The sequence below is a fragment of the Cyclopterus lumpus genome, chromosome 5, assembly GCF_009769545.1.
Source record: "Cyclopterus lumpus isolate fCycLum1 chromosome 5, fCycLum1.pri, whole genome shotgun sequence".
NCBI classification, from domain to species: Eukaryota; Metazoa; Chordata; class Actinopteri; order Perciformes; family Cyclopteridae; genus Cyclopterus; species Cyclopterus lumpus.
Genome location: NC_046970.1, coordinates 27,792,577 through 27,810,233, shown reverse-complemented (window position 1 = coordinate 27,810,233; position 17,657 = coordinate 27,792,577). Strand labels below are relative to the sequence as shown.

General features: G+C 44.9%; 1 protein-coding gene across 1 annotated transcript in view; it reads right to left on the bottom strand.

Annotated features, from left to right (window-relative positions):
- LOC117730698 (metabotropic glutamate receptor 7) overlaps window positions 1-17,657 on the bottom strand; it is a 172,987-nt gene that overhangs the window by 26,620 nt on the left and 128,710 nt on the right. The window contains exons 7-8 of the mRNA XM_034532561.1: window positions 14,944-15,083; window positions 3,803-4,738 (exon numbers count right to left, since the gene is read on the bottom strand). Coding sequence (XP_034388452.1) covers window positions 3,803-4,738; window positions 14,944-15,083 — 1,076 coding nt within the window. The remainder of the gene's footprint in view (window positions 1-3,802; window positions 4,739-14,943; window positions 15,084-17,657) is intronic.

The following is a 17,657-nucleotide window of genomic DNA, read 5'->3' as shown; positions in this document are numbered from 1 at the left end:
ATACTTTGGACCACTAAGGATCCCAAAGTGTAGGTCGCAGATGCATCAAAATACATAAAAACGTGCGGCCTGATCGGGAATCGTGTGGAATGACTTTTCTAAGAGATCGGACCGGCGCTTGGCCCCCAAAACGCCAACAAAATTGTCCCATTCATGGGGTTTCGGAAGACGCTAATGTTTGTGCCCACACTGACTCACCATATATTAAGGTAGAGGAATAATTTAAAGTTTAAAACGTTAACAAAAGGATGGCGCTTATTTGCCCAATTGGACATTTTTTCATAGCTAGCACAGTTTAGATGGAATCTTTGATCGGTTTCAGAAGATTTCCGGGCTGTTTCAGAGTTTATAATGGGAGTGGATGGAATGTTCAGATCTAGAGTGAGAGGGAGCAACCGAAAGTCCTACAAAAATAAAAAGTAGTCTCACAATATTCACTCTTTTTACACCATTTATGGATCAAAACGTAGGGAATCTTGTGCTGGTCCTCATGTGTCGATGGAATCCACAATGTTTCCCACATTTGTCAAGAGAAGCCTTAACGAGGGAGCAAGTCCACCTCTCTGCCCCATAGAGCGCCATTATATCTTTCCCTCCAAAGAGTCTTCTCACAGACACTCGGACCTGATTTCTAAATCGCTGCTAGAGACACATTTCTTACACTAGAGACACATTTCTTACACTAGAGACACATTTCTTACACTAGAGAGACACATTTCTTACACTAGAGACACATTTCTTACACTAGAGACACAGTTCTTACACTAGAGAGACACATTTCTTACACTAGAGAGACAGTTCTTACACTAGAGACACAGTTCTTACACTAGAGACACATTTCTTACACTAGAGACACATTTCTTACACTAGAGACACATTTCTTACACTAGAGACACAGTTCTTACACTAGAGACACATTTCTTACACTAGAGACACATTTCTTACACTAGAGACACTAGAGACACATTTCTTACACTAGAGACACAGTTCTTACACTAGAGACACATTTCTTACACTAGAGACACTAGAGACACATTTCTTACACTAGAGACACAGTTCTTACACTAGAGACACAGTTCTTACACTAGAGACACATTTCTTACACTAGAGACACAGTTCTTACACTAGAGACACAGTTCTTACACTACAGTCCCACCGTTCACAGTATCTGTTCATAAAGTCATCCTTCCTCTCAAAAAATATTGGCCAAAGAAACAGAGCTACAGTTAACTGACTTTTTGAGAGTTTGATAGGTGTTCCGTAGCTTTAACTCCATGTTTAGCCTGGCAACTGTCATCCCTTTGAAGTTATCACTATGGCAACTTTTGATGTTGGAAGCACACAGGTTCTCATTAGTGCAGTTTGACAGACGCACACACACACACACACATACACAGATTCTCATTTATATGACGTTGTGGGCCACACAGACAACTGCAGGCTGCTGACTGTGTATGTCTATGTGCCGCCACATGCATGAACGTGAACGGCAACGTGCGCGCGCGAACCGCCACGTGCGTGCGCACGTGTGTTTGTGTCTTTAAATAGATCAGAAACAGCTTCAGAGTTGCTCAGGTCACATTTACTCCACAAAGATAACAAACATATCAGCGCGTTCGGCTCAGTCTTTCCTCCCTATTGATAATACTATTTTGGTGATTTGATCATGTTTTTTACAGGGTTTTAAATGGTTTGGCGTCTACCCTTCACCCTGGTGCTCTGGTTTCTCCCTCGCTCTCTCTTTTAATTTCTCTTTCTCCCTCTGTCTTTCACTTTATTTCTCTTTTTCTCTCTTCTGTCTGACTTTTTCCCTTTCTCTCATTTCTTGGATTGTGATTCATATCTTTAATTATTTAGATGATAGAGTTTTGCTTCCATCTTTTTCAATTATACATTTCTACTGCACGGATTTTCAGCAGTTCAGGCCAATGTTTTTGTGCTTCAACACTTTTCAGCAGGAAGTTCCCCTTTTTGGTATCTTTAGCTATTGTCAGCTATGTTCAGCAATCTTCAGATATTTCTTTTGACATTTCAGCTTCAAGCTTTCAGATTTTAGCATTCCAACGCATTTTCAGAAGGAAATGCTCTTTCTTGTTATTAACACACATGTAATATATATAAATATATATATATATATATATTTATATATATATATATATATATATATATATATATATAAATATATATATATATATATATATATATATATATATATATATATATATAATATACATGTATATAAACACCTCTCGGGCTGCACGGTGGTGTAGTGGCTAGCACTGTCGCCTCACAGCAAGAGGGCCGCGGGTTCGATTCCCGGTCGGAGCGGTCCTTCTGTGTGGAGTTTGCATGTTCTCCCCGTGGCAGCGTGGGTTCTCTCCGGGCTCTCCGGCTTCCTCCCACAGTCCAAAGACATGCTGCAGGTTAATTGATCTCTAAATTGCCCATAGGTGTGAATGTGAGAGTGAATGGTTGTATGTCCCTACATGTGCCCTCGATGGACTGGCGGCCTGTCCAGGGTGTCCCCTGCCTTCGCCCTATGTCAGCTGGGATAGGCTCCAGCGCCCCCGCGACCCTAATGAGGATAAGCGGTATTGAAAATGGATGGATGGATAAACACCTCTCTGTAGTAGCCACACCATCTAAATTTCTTCAGAAATGTTCTAGTTATATAATGCTATTTTCTGTGGCGGATAATGAAAGTTATGAAGACTGCGGAACAAGAGTCAATGAATTTAAGTCCATAATTTATAATGTTTTTTCGACTTGATGCATCTCTGCAAATTTTCTTTTTTCTGACTTATTCACAACTTGAGTGGATACAGAAGTTTAATTCCTTTGATTGCATATTCAATAATCAGCAGAGGTGTGGACTCAAGTCACATGACATTGATGAATTGACTCAACAAAATCAAAAGGAGATGTACAACTCAAATTTGTCTTTAGTACGAGTGACTCGTGGCTTCACTTGGACTTGGAGTCCTTTGACTTGGAAATACTTGATACCTTCCTTCCAAAGCCCAAATATTAAAAGAGGATTGTATTTAAAACGTATGCCACAAATCAGATCACTTCCTGAATCAACTTACATCAACGCTATTCATTCCAAGCAATCCAACAGCATCCAATCAAGTTGCAGGAGAGAACCACGAAGAACTAACAATACATTACTGAGCGCCAGTTGGAAAAAATGACACCAATCATGAATTCTGCCTTGCAAAAATATTTTTTTGAAAAACAAGAGAGTCGGAAATCACCGCTACCTGGCAAGCTAACCAGATCAACACGCTACTTTCTATATTTATCTGCACTGTTCTGTTTACTTCTCCTGTGACAATTTAATTTGTTCTCATCCCAAATCGTCACATACTGACCCCTTGGCTCACTTTGTATAGCCTTTGGTAGCCCAGCCCATAACACTGTGATCTCTCACTATGGTCCCAGTAAACACATTGCAGCAAACAAAAAAACATTGCTTAGGTTTGGGAAAAACTACATGGTCGGGCTTAAAATAAGAACATTAACTGAGTAAATCGTAATCAGAAAACAAGACTAAAACATGATTAAACATTGGTCTCCTGTGTATGTTTAAAACTAAACTCTTCACATATATTGTCATCTTTCTTTTAACAGTGTGTCCCCATTGTTTTGATGCATTATTAAAAATGGAAGCCCAGCTTTGAGAATATGTGACTCAAATATTTTTTCATTTGCAAACAGGACATGAGTCTTGTGTTGTCACACCATCCAGCCAACTTCATCTTTCATCCACCCTTTCCCCCATTCATCCATTGGTTCATACCTTTTCTGCAGACTGCGCTGTGCCAAAGAAGATGGGTATAAAAGCCAACCATACGATGCAGGTGGTGTACATGGTGAACCCGATGGGCTTGGCCTCGTTAAAATTCTCTGGCACCCCGCGGGTCTTTATAGCGTAAACAGTACACGTCACCATCAATAAGATGCTGTAACCCAAAGAACAGATGATCTGAAGATCCGTGATGTCACATTTTAACACCCCTCGGGCCAGATACGGGTTGAAGGTCTTCTGCTCGTCGTAGTCTATGACGGTGTTGGGCGGATCTACCACAAACCAGATGAACACCCCCAGCAGCTGAACCGAGATGAGGCTGGAGGTGATTGCCAGCTGTGAGGTGGGGCTGATCAGCCTGGGCGCCGTCACCGAAGTCTTGCCCTGCTCGAAGATTCGGTAGATGCGGTTGGTTTTGGTGAGGAGGGCGGCGTAGCTGATGCACATACCCAGACCAAGGAAAATCCTTCGGAACGAGCACACGCCGACATCTGGCTTGGCAATCATGAGGAACGTGATGATGTAACATAAAAATATACCAGTCAGGAGGACGTAGCTCAACTCCCTGCCGGACGCTCGGACGATCGGTGTATCGTTGTACCGTACGAACGTCACCATGACAGAAATTGTGGCGATGATGCCGAGTATCGCCAGTAAGACCGGAATCACCGCCCATGGGGAGTGCCATTCCAGCTTGATGATGGGTATGGGCTGGCACGCTGTGCGATTGGCATTGGGCCTCATGTTGTAGGAGCAGAGCTTGCAGGTGAACTCATCGTACCGGTACTGGTAGCCGTCGCAGGGCTCACAGTGCCAGCAGCAGGGCATGCCCTTCACCACCTTCTTCCTCTCACCGGTTCGACAGGGAAGGCTGCACACCGAGCTGGGTATGTCCTGCTCCCCTCGAGGCCACTGCATGTCCTCGATCTGGAGAGAGAGCGACAATGAACAGTGAGATCAGTGGTTGCCAAACTCTGCAAAACCACAGCACCCTGTTGAGAACACGATAACAATCTTGTCTGCCTCTCTGTATTGCAGAAACGTCACTGTTGAAAAGGCGATTTTCTTTACCTTGAAAGTTAGGGAGAAAACGAATATCTGAAACAAGAATTGGTGTGCGAGTACATCTCATACACTGTAAAACTTCACAGCGCTGACAAGCCACTTTTAAGTAATGACATTGTAAGAAATCGACTCTGAGGTTCTGGTGTCTCAGATTTATAGCTCAGATTTTTATCTTGTAGTGTGTAGCGCTGCTGTTAAACAAGGAGCTGGCTTTGGCTCTGGCTTGTAACTCAAGCAAAGGTCTCATTGATTTGACAGCTTGACTGCTCCTAATGAGCAATGAATACTCTATTAGTCCAACATCAATATGGATATAGTCCACCTGGATCATGAATGGACATCTTAGTTATCTACAATTTCCACTCAGTGATGCAGCCAGGTGGCATTTAATCATCGCTCTGCAATGGGAGGATCAGTCATCAAGGCCCACAATGCCCCTCGAGTTGGGACATCTTTCACAAGGAGGATACTGAACATTTCAAAACACACAACGAAATGAAACAGACCACATTAAAAGGGTTCAATGTATTGACGATAACGACAGCGGTGAACGATATCGCTGAGCTCACTTTCCGAGTGATTTGTTGAACAATAGAAATGCTGACATCCAGTCTAAATCCATCCAAAGTCGAGGGTGTATTTGTTCCACACAAGATTAGTAAAGTGAGCATTGAACATCTTTTCTATTCGCATGTTGGGTTCTATTGAGTGTTCTCTCTCCTCGCCTCCTGCGGCACAGCAGAGGCTACTTTTCAGAAAACCTTATCGTCCTCTGTGCAATGTACAATGTTTATGTGTTCATTTTGCTGACATTTTGTAATGAATGATTTTACTTGATAGTATGCATGAAGTATTGTTAGACTGCAGTACTGGTACCACCAGCATCAAAGTACTTTCTTCACCACTAATGCTGCGTTCACACCAAAAGCTACCGTGAGTTTACTCAACCGACTATTTGTGTTTTCTTTCATTTCGCCATCCACCATGGAAGAAATAACCACTATTTCTGCTTTATACTTGTTGTGGAAATCCCACAAATGTCGGAATGTTGGGTTCAAAACCCAAACTATTCATATTAGCAGTTGCAACACACTCAGCAATACAAATGTTTGACTGGATTAATGCAGGCCGAGGATAAACAACCAGGATCCTACTGTTGTATCTGTTGTATTTAATCCAATGTGAGGTCCTGGGACAGGGATGTCGTATGTGTACAGATTGTAAAGCCCTCTGAGGCAAATTTGTAATTTGTGATATTGGGCTATACAAAATGAACTGAATTGAAATGAATTTACTTTTAGGGAAATGTTCTGGGGGTTTTATTGTGAAAGGTTAAGATGATGAGTGGATCTGGGCCGGAGTATTAAAGTGTACCGACTTTGGCCCCTCTCTTATGTTAAACTACTGTGTAAATGGCTCTGTACTCTGAAAATCAACCTCACTCCAGAAAAAATACCGTCACTCTTCTGCGTCCTATTTACGTTCACATTACAAAAATAAGCAGTTTAAAAAAACACATTGACGTGAAAAAATATACCAAATACAAGCATTATCTTTGCAATACGTGCATTGCTTTGTATATGCGGCTAGCTGGGAAGTGTATTTAAACTCCACTACACCCTGGAAGCAGTGAATAAATAGAAACACGTAAAAAAGAAAGCATTCAATTGTTTGTAATATTCCATTTGAAAGAGGACAGATGCAGTTAGTCAGAAATATATATATCAGTAATATAACTATTTTCAATATGCTTAATGGGAAATTGGAAGTGAGCGAAAGTGTTAGACATCATTAATCAGCTTGTGTCCTCCCAACAGTTCCTCCTTGAACCGACGCCCAGACCGTTGGAAGGAGCTCCAGTGACTGACGGCCACCAACAGCCATGTCATTGTGTATTGGTGTTGATTGTCTTGGCAGATGGCTGCTTTTCTTCAAAAAGGTCTTGGAGAGATTTCCAATGCCTCCGTGACCCCGGAGCCGATCAATTCCACGGCGCTAAGGACACCCTGGAACAGATTATCTACAAAGGCCAATCTGAACTAGTGTTCGGTTCCAGCAGCCGGGGGCGGAGGAGAGAAATGACACTGGATGTTATCGCCACCCACCATCAACCAGACTCTCCCCAGACTCTCTGGTGGGCTCCTGGAAAAGCCAAGTGCAGAACCTGGTATAGTTGGGGATAAAAAAAAGAAGAAGCAGAACAGCCCGAGTCAGCCGAAAGGCTTGTGTTTGGCCAACGATGAGGAGTTTCACAGCCCTCTGATCTTCCTCGGTTTCCCAAATTGCGACAGGCGACTGGACTTCTGAGGCGAAGTGAAGGATGCCTCCCGCGCACGTCAGACTCTTTTCTCTGACTGCCATTTCTTTTCTATAAAGGTTTTCAGATCATAGTCATCAGCGCATCCATCACTCCCACAATTTGGCCGACTTCACACTAAGCTTCTTTTTCTTTTTTTATTGTATTCTGCGCACATCAAACGCATCAAAAGCTGACACAAATCCCCCCCTTAATTTAACGTTTGAAATGTATTAAAAGTCTGTCACGTAAGAAACTTGTTTTTTTACTACACAGAATTGATGAGTGCAGTCTGACACTCAACCGAATAATGAGGAGAAGTGCTGCTCTGGAACAAGGATACCTCCTCAGTTCACTACTCACATTTAGACCGTTATGTCTTGTCTGACAAGTTCCCTGAAATGTTATGTCTAAATATGCAAATCAGGCATTCTCTTATTAAATATGTGCTAATTTCCATAACCAGCCATTTTGTTGATATATTGGAGTGAAAGGTTTTTACAGAGGGTATTTGGGATTTCTCTTGCTGTGTGAACAAACCCCTCTGCATAAAGCTTCATAATATATAGAAGGATGAGGAGTGAAGGATGAGGAGTGAAGGATGAGGAGAGAAGGATGAGGAGAGAGGAGAGAAGGATGAGGAGAGAAGGATGAGGAGTGAAGGAGTGAAGGATGAGGAGAGAAGGATGAGGAGAGAGGAGAGAAGGATGAGGAGAGAAGGATGAGGAGAGAAGGATGAGGTAAGGTAATCGGTGGGTTCATTTCCCTGAGCCATGCTGTGCAGAGGACCACAGAAGAAGAGCAAGGAGAGGGAGTGCTGTCATAATGATCAAATTCATTCTTGAGGTCACAGCGACCTTGACCTTTGACCTTTGGCCGGCACATTCTAAATCAGTTAATTTCTTGAGTTCAGGTGCATGTTTGAAAGAAATACCCTCCAGGTGAACAAATGTATTGATATATATGGATTTTTATCACTTTGTAATTTATAGTTTTTAATTTGGTTATTAAAAGCTCATCTCTCCCCTTGTTCCAGGCTTTTAATTGTTTAATTCATTTTTTCTATGATTACATGTTCGGCGCTCTCCTAAAACTACGCACAAAACCGATGGAGACGACATTTTGAATTGTCTGTCAATGTTATTAAAAGTTAAAAGTTATAGTAATACTTCAAACGAGAGACGACCAAACACACCTGCAGCCTCCGGACAGGACAGATTCAAGTTGTCTCCAGGTCACCTGAGCATCATAACACAGCTATCATATCAGGAAACACATGAGCTGCACTTTCCAACATTATTTGAAGCCTCCGATGACCCGCTGCGACTCCGGATTACTTAAAAGGAATTTGATGAAAACGTTGTGTACATTAATTGGGGGGGAGGGAAGTGTTTTTCCACCACATGATGAGAACTCGACTGCCTTTGTTCTTTCATTCGGGATGTTGAATTAATCTGAATAAAACACTCTTCTTCAAAGAAGAGTTACAGTTGTGGGGGGACATTTAAATAAACATATTCCTTTCAGCTGCATTCCCAGGACACAATGGGGGAAGGTGAAGTGCAGGCACAATGTGACAGAGATGAAGGTGAGACAGCATCCTCCAAAACAGACGGCGGCAAACAATTCTCCCTCAATTTAGCTTTGAAACAAATGTTTCCCTTTTGGTTCAAATAGAATTCATGAGGAAATACAGAGAATCTGTGTTAATAGGCACATTGCTTGACAACAGGGCGAAACCCAACGAGCAGAACACAAGCGTTGGAGATGTATCGGACATCATTCTCAGACAATGGAAGTCAATGGCTGCTACAGGAGCGCTAACAGACGCTAACTCACTGCAGCTGTGGACATAAAGTCTGGTTTGGGGCTCCAGGGTGACACCAGGGAGGGCTGGACCTGGGAGACCATTTGACATCGGGGCCACTGGGCCAACATTGGGAAACACACCTTTGCAAATCATTTTACTTGAGTGGCTGTTATTTATATCACAAGGTCATAAACATTTTGAAATCCACTAAAAGGCAGATCCAGACTTTTATTCCTTCAGAATGAGTCTGAGACTGAGCGCCTGGGAGGCGGGGCTAAAGGAAACCTTCAACTTTATCACTATCGTCATAGGATATGAGGAGGGAGACAGACAGGTAAGGAGAGATACAGACAGGTGAGGAGAGAGACAGGCAGGTAAGGAGAGAGACAGACATGTGAGGAGAGAGACAGGCAGGTAAGGAGAGAGACAGACAGGTGAGGAGAGATACAGACAGGTGAGGAGAGAGACAGGCAGGTAAGGAGAGATACAGACAGGTGAGGAGAGAGACAGGCAGGTAAGGAGAGAGACAGACAGGTGAGGAGAGATACAGACAGGTGAGGAGGGATACAGACAGGTGAGGAGAGAGACAGGAGAGAGACCGACAGGTGAGGAGAGAGACAGGCAGGTAAGGAGAGAGACAGACAGGTGAGGAGAGATACAGACAGGTGAGGAGAGAGACAGGCAGGTAAGGAGAGATACAGACAGGTGAGGAGAGAGACAGGCAGGTAAGGAGAGAGACAGACAGGTGAGGAGAGATACAGACATGTGAGGAGAGAGACAGACATGTGAGGAGAGAGACAGACAGGTGAGGAGAGATACAGACAGGTGAGGAGAGAGACAGACATGTGAGGAGAGAGACAGGAGAGAGACAGACAGGTGAGGAGAGAGACAGACAGGTGAGGATAGATACAGACATGTGAGGAGAGAGACAGACAGGTGAGGAGAGAGACATACATGTGAGAAGAGAGACAGACATGTGAGCAGAGAGACAGACACCTGTCAGACAGGTGAGGAGAGAGACAGACAGGTGAGGAGAGAGACAGACAGGTGAGGAGAGAGACAGACAGGTGAGGAGAGAGACAGACAGGTGAGGAGAGAGACAGACATGTGAGGAGAGACAGACAGGTGAGGAGACAGACAGACAGGTGAGGAGAGAGACAGACAGGTGAGGAGAGAGACAGGCAGGTAAGGAGAGAGACAGGCAGGTAAGGAGAGAGACAGGCATGTGAGGAGAGAGACAGACAGGTGAGCAGAGAGACAGACAGGTGAGGAGAGAGACAGACAGGTAAGGAGAGAGACAGGCAGGTAAGGAGAGAGACAGACATGTGAGGAGAGAGACAGACAGGTGAGGAGAGAGACAGACATGTGAGGAGAGAGACAGACAGGTGAGGAGAGAGACAGACAGGTAAGGAGAGAGACAGGCAGGTAAGGAGAGAGACAGGCATGTGAGGAGAGAGACAGGCAGGTAAGGAGAGAGACAGGCATGTGAGGAGAGAGACAGGCAGGTAAGGAGAGAGACAGGCATGTGAGGAGAGAGACAGACAGGTGAGCAGAGAGACAGACAGGTGAGGAGAGAGACAGACAGGTAAGGAGAGAGACAGACATGTGAGGAGAGAGACAGACAGGTGAGCAGAGAGACAGACAGGTGAGGAGAGAGACAGACAGGTAAGGAGAGAGACAGACATGTGAGGAGAGAGACAGACAGGTGAGGAGAGAGACAGACATGTGAGGAGAGAGACAGACAGGTGAGGAGAGAGACAGGCAGGTAAGGAGAGAGACAGGCAGGTAAGGAGAGAGACAGGCATGTGAGGAGAGAGACAGACAGGTGAGCAGAGAGACAGACAGGTGAGGAGAGAGACAGACAGGTAAGGAGAGAGACAGACATGTGAGGAGAGAGACAGACAGGTGAGCAGAGAGACAGACACGTGAGGAGAGAGACAGACAGGTGAGGAGAGAGACAGACATGTGAGGAGGGAGACAGACAGGTAAGGAGAGAGACAGGCAGGTAAGGAGAGATACAGTCAGGTGAGGAGAGAGACAGACATGTGAGGAGGGAGACAGACAGGTAAGGAGAGATACAGACAGGTGAGGAGAGACAGACAGGTGAGCAGAGATACAGACATGTGAGGAGAGAGACAGACAGGTAAGGAGAGAGACAGACATGTGAGGAGAGAGACAGACAGGTGAGCAGAGAGACAGACAGGTGACACAACAAACACACTTCCTGCCACAAGCTTAGTTTAGTTCATAATAATTATTCATCAAAGTATAAACAACATCTCACTCAATCAGAAAAACACTAAAACACTAAAACTAATATTTCAATTAATACGGTTCAGAAAACAAGAACGACTGAAACACACAAACACATTTTTTATACATTTAGAAATGGAGCTTCTATTTTCCATGTTCCTGCTAATGATCAGTGAGCTAATATGCAAATATAGTCTTGTAGATGGTAAAGCCTGTCAGAAGTAAAGCGTAATAATAAATAAATGTCTTGCCTGGTGTAAGATGTGTGTGTGTGTGTGTGTGTGTGTGTGTGTGTGTGTGTGTGTGTTAAAAGAGTGTAAACCCAACAGACCGAACCGTCTGATTGGTCCGTTAAGTCACATGATGATATTGTTCTACACGTTCCTCTCTTCCCTTCATATACTCATAAACATCACCAGACATAATGGGACATGTAGGCAAACCATGTATGTCAGTGTATCACATTAGGATAATTGACCCCCCCCCCCCCCCACACACACACACCCCCCCCCCCCTTCTCCTCTGACTGTGTTAAGTTCAAACAGAGGTTACTAATCTTCTAAAATATGCTGATTGCTCTTCTGCGCCCTGATTTCAAATTCCCTCAGCGACTCGGTGTACATGCACCTTGGCTGAATCATATTAGCTCTGACTGTCACACTTGAACATATAGTTTCAGTAATAGCCCCCCCCCCCCCCCCCCACCCCGGAGAGCGGCACAAGCCACGAAATACACACAAAGGAATTATGAGGATAGAGGGAAAGAAGTAATAACGGGCGCCTAATAGCAGCAGCTCTGCCACATCTGGCTCTGCCGGAGGCTATTGAGGTGAATAATTTAGTGCTGTGAGGGAGCGGAGGCCTGGCCTGGAATGCAGAAGAAGAAGAAGGAAAACATGGCTGCTCTATAACTGCTGAGGAGTGACTATCTCACTATCCGGGGAGAGGACGATATAGTGACCTCATCGACGACACAATGACACAACTACGTCTCTGCCGTCGGTCGGTGGACCATCCGTGATAAATACCTATCCTCATTCAATACGTATCCTAAGCTGTTCCAGTTCCCTCTGGTAGGCAGTGATGCAGCGTACAGTTTATTTGTGGGACTTTTATTGTGAAAGGTTCAAACAGAAAAGAGTGTTGTCAAGTACTTCTCTCTCACACTGTTTACAACTCCAATTCCATGCATTCTTCTTCCTTGTCTAAGCCTTGTGCCTACATTACCCACAATGCAACGGCGGCTGGCTAACATATCTCACTTACTGATGCATTAACGTGTAAGTACAATTGTATTGTATTGTTGTAGCTTGTCTTAAATATTGTATGTCCTGCTGGTTAGATTCATCCATAGCAAAAGGGGTGTGGCCCCTCCCACTAACACACCAGTGGTTTGTTGTGGTATCTGTTTGAATGGGACATGGATTGGTGGTTTATTAATATGTGTTTTCACTCCATGTGCCGGATTTCCACAGTTTTAGTATACATCAGCATACATCCCATAATATGAATGCAGTTGTCTTGCAGCTTGATCTCCTCTGATTCAACACAATGTACTCTCGTGCTGGGATCAGACACACACTCGTATCCACGCCGTTAAACCAGTACGTTCATGCTCGAGAAACGGTATTCTCCAGAGCGGCTTAGCCCGACTTCCAGGAACGCAGCAGCTGTTACTGAAGGATAACTCTGGTTAATAATTCAGCATCGCTTTGCTTCTGAGCATGCAGTATCTCTGGAAACTGACAAACAGAAGCCCGGCCAATGAGTGGAGCAATGAAACACCGAGTGTGAGCACGCTTCCAAGTAAGGAGATGACAAGTGTTCCCCACATTCTGTTGTAAGTACACGTTTAATCCGAAAAGACACAAACTAAATTCAGACATTCGCTTTATCTGCTCCATTTGCATTTCTATCTATGCATTGAACAAATGTCTATGAACTCGACAAAGAGTCGACCATCGTGTCAGCAGCTCTGTGAGGTTGAACTCCAGGCGGCAAACTGAGGTTCTGAAAGGTGAAGCCAGTACCGAAGTATCTTAAACCTGAATTATCTCTACTGACCACCAGGGGGTAACTCCTCTGGTTGTATAGAAGTCTATGCTTCATGTGTTAAAGCTGCATTCTATCACCTGACCACCAGGGGGCGACTCCTCTGGTTGTATAGAAGTCTATGCTTCATGTGTTAAAGCTGCATTCTCTCTCCTGACCACCAGGGGGCGACTCCTCTGGTTGTATAGAAGTCTATGCTTCATGTGTTAAAGCTGCATTCTCTCTCCTGACCACCAGGGGGCGACTACTCTGGTTGTATAGAAGTCTATGCTTCATGTGTTAAAGCTGCATTCTCTCTCCTGACCACCAGGGGGCGACTCCTCTGGTTGTATAGAAGTCTGTGCTTCATGTGTTAAAGCTGCATTCTCTCTCCTGACCACCAGGGGGCGACTACTCTGGTTGTATAGAAAGTCTATGCTTCATGTGTTAAAGCTGCATTCTCTCTCCTGACCACCAGGGGGCGACTCCTCTGGTTGTATAGAAGTCTGTGCTTCATGTGTTAAAGCTGCATTCTCTCTCCTGACCACCAGGGGGCGACTACTCTGGTTGTATAGAAGTCTATGCTTCATGTGTTAAAGCTGCATTCTCTCTCCTGACCACCAGGGGGCGACTCCTCTGGTTGTATAGAAGTCTATATAAATGACTCTACTTCTCTTGATGTATTCCCTCAGTAAACATTGTAAACATTAGTTTTTGGTCTCAATCTCTAGTTTCAAGTCTTCTTCAATACAGAATGATGTTCATTTAGTAAATTATGGTCATTTAGAGTCAAACAGACCATAAAGCATGGGATGCTTTTGGGCGGGGCTACAAGGTGATTGACAGGTCGCTGCCAGAGTCTTATACAGCATCCCCTCCACAGTCCAAAATGCCAATGGTTGACGTCACGACGACTACGTCCACTTCTTAGATACATAGTTGCTTTGAGCTAAATGCTAAAACAAGCATGCTAACATGCGCACAATGACACTGCGTCCATGAGGCCACTTCATTTACTTTGTGTGGTCCATTGGGCTCCGTTGTGCCCTCTCACACTATCAGATCATCTCTGACTCCGTGTCCTCCAATTAGGAGGCTGTGAGGACGGGCGACTGTGGTGTGAACTGGTCTGATAACCCTCCAGCGAGTCCCCCAGCATAGCTCGGATAAAACCACATGACACGGGTCAGTATTTCAGAGGGAGTTATTACCTCAGTTGGATGCAAATGATTTAAATCTGCTGGGAGGGAGATATTTTTTGTTTGCCTTAAAAACGGCAGTAATTACCAAATGTAACGGATATATATATATATATATATATATATTGAACTTTCTTCATTCATATCATCACCAACATTTTACTGTTATTCTTTTATTTTTTACTTTTTAACTTGCATCATGGCATAACATTATAGTCGAGCAGTGGACGCTGTTGTCTGTCAGCAATGAACACGTTTGCTGCAGTACAAAAACATAAAATTACTGTTTTGTGATTTCTTCTGGTTTATCGTTTACAGAGATGGAAAATAACGGAAGATGGAAAAACGTGGGTTAACAATCTTAAAACTGGCCATAAATAAATGTGTTTTTTAAATTTTTTTATTATAGTGGCAAATTAACAAGAAATGAAAACTCTAAATCCGAGACACCAGAAGGATAACTCGCTCTTTGACTCACGTTGAGCTGCAGGGTCTCGGTCCACTGGCCAATCACACGGTAGCTGGACCCGGTGACGTTGTTCCACTGGTACTGAAACAGGTCGTAGCGTCCGGGGGCGTCGCCGTTACGGTTGAAGGTCACTGAAGTACCGGCGCTCCCTGCGGAGGACAGAAGAGCCACTTAGTCACTCCATCGATGAACCGATCAATCGATACACTAATCGATCAAGCTACTCTTTCAAGGTCGCCACGTAGACGGTAACACACATCTCTGTTCTTCTATCCTTGTGGGGTCTTTCACTCCCAACCCAAAACATTGCTTCATCCTGTACACACACACCTTCAAAAGTCTGAACCCTCAAACTGAAGAAGATAAAGAAGAAGGATGGATGGAATAAAGAAATAAAGGAAGGAAGAAAGGATGGATGGAAGGAGAGAATGAGGGAAGAAAGAAAGAAAGAAAGGAAGGATGGATGGATGGAAGGAGAGAATGAGGGAAGAAAGAAAGAAAGAAAGGATGGATGGATGGATGGAAGGAGGGAATGAGGGAAGAAAGAAAGAAAGAAAGAAAGGAGGGATGGATGGATGGGATAAGGGAAGAAAGAAAGAAAGGAGGGAAGGATAAATGGATGGAAGAAAGAAATAAAGGAAGGAAGAATGGATGGATGGAAGGAGGGAATGAGGGAAGAAAGAAAGAAAGAAAGGAGGGAAGATGGATGAATGGAAGAAAGAACAAAGGTAAGGAAGGAGGCAATGAGGGAAGAAAGAAAGAAAGAAAGGATGGATGGATGAAAGAAATAAATAAAGGAAGGATGGACTGATGGTTGGTTGGATGGATGGAAGGAAAGAGGCAATGAGGGAAGAAAGAAAGAAAGGATGGATGAATGAATGGAGGAAAGAAGGAAGGAAGGATAGAAGGAAGAAGAAAAAAAGGATAGATATACAGATAGCTGGTCGTCTTTGGTTGTTCTCTCCATCAAAGCCATCCGTGAGTTGCGTAACACTGAAGGAACTTATATGAAGGAGTGAATCAACACACACACACACACACACACACACACACACACACACACACACACACACACACACCCTCGCACACACACGCACGCGCACGCACACACACACACACACACACACACACACACACACCCTCGCACACACACACGCGCGCACGCACACACACACACACACACACACACACACACACACACACACACCCTCGCACACACACGCACGCGCACTCACACACACACACACACACACACACACACACACACCCTCGCACACACACGCACGCGCACGCACACACACACACACACACACACACTCGCACACACACACACCCTCGCACACACACGCACGCGCACGCACACACACACACACACACACACAAAAACACACACACAAACACACAAACACACAAACACACAAACACACACACTAACTGACATCAGGTTGTTTTGGGCATTTCTTCTGAGACTCCTCTTGCAGGATAAATTGTCTCTCTCTCTCTCTCTATCTCTCTTTCTCTCTCATGATTCCCCTGTTCTTTCTACTCTGTTGCCCCCCCCCTCTCTCTTTCTCTCTCATGATTCCCCTGTTCTTTCTACTCCGTTGCCCCCCCCCTCTCTCTATCTCTATCTCTCTCATGATTCCCCTGTTCTTTCTACTCCGTTGCCCCCCCCCCTCTCTCTATCTCTCTCATGATTCCCCTGTTCTTTCTACTCCGTTGCCCCCCCCCCCTCTCTCTATCTCTCTCATGATTCCCCTGTTCTTTCTACTCCGTTGCCCCCCCCCTCTCTCTATCTCTCTCATGATTCCCCTGTTCTTTCTACTCCGTTGCCCCCCCCCCTCTCTCTTTCTCTCTCATGATTCACCTGTTCTTTCTACTCCGTTGCCCCCCCCCTCTCTCTTTCTCTCTCATGATTCCCCTGTTCTTTCTACTCCGTTGCCCCCCCCCCCTCTCTCTTTCTCTCTCATGATTCACCTGTTCTTTCTACTCCGTTGCCCCCCCCCTCTCTCTTTCTCTCTCATGATTCCCCTGTTCTTTCTACTCCGTTGCCCCCCCCCCTCTCTTTCTCATGATTCACCTGTTCTTTCTACTCCGTTGCCCCCCCCCCTCTTCTTTCTCTCTCATGATTCCCCTGTTCTTTCTACTCCGTTGCCCCCCCCTCTCTCTATCTCTCTCATGATTCCCCTGTTCTTTCTACTCCGTTGCCCCCCCCCTCTCTCTTTCTCTCTCATGATTCCCCTGTTCTTTCTACTCCGTTGCCCCCCCCCCCTCTCTCTATCTCTCTCATGATTCCCCTGTTCTTTCTACTCCGTTGCCCCCCCCCTCTCTCTTTCTCATGATTCACCTGTTCTTTCTACTCCGTTGCCCCCCCCCTCTCTCTATCTCTCTCATGATTCCCCTGTTCTTTCTACTCCGTTGCCCCCCCCCTCTCTCTATCTCTCTCATGATTCCCCTGTTCTTTCTACTCCGTTGCCCCCCCCTCTCTCTTTCTCTCTCATGATTCCCCTGTTCTTTCTACTCCGTTGCCCCCCCCCTCTCTCTTTCTCTCTCATGATTCCCCTGTTCTTTCTACTCCGTTGCCCCCCCCTCTCTATCTCTATCTCTCTCATGATTCCCCTGTTCTTTCTACTCCGTTGCCCCCCCCTCTCTCTCTCTCTCTATCTCTCTCATGATTCCCCTGTTCTTTCTACTCCGTTGCCCCTCCCCCCCCCTCTCTATCT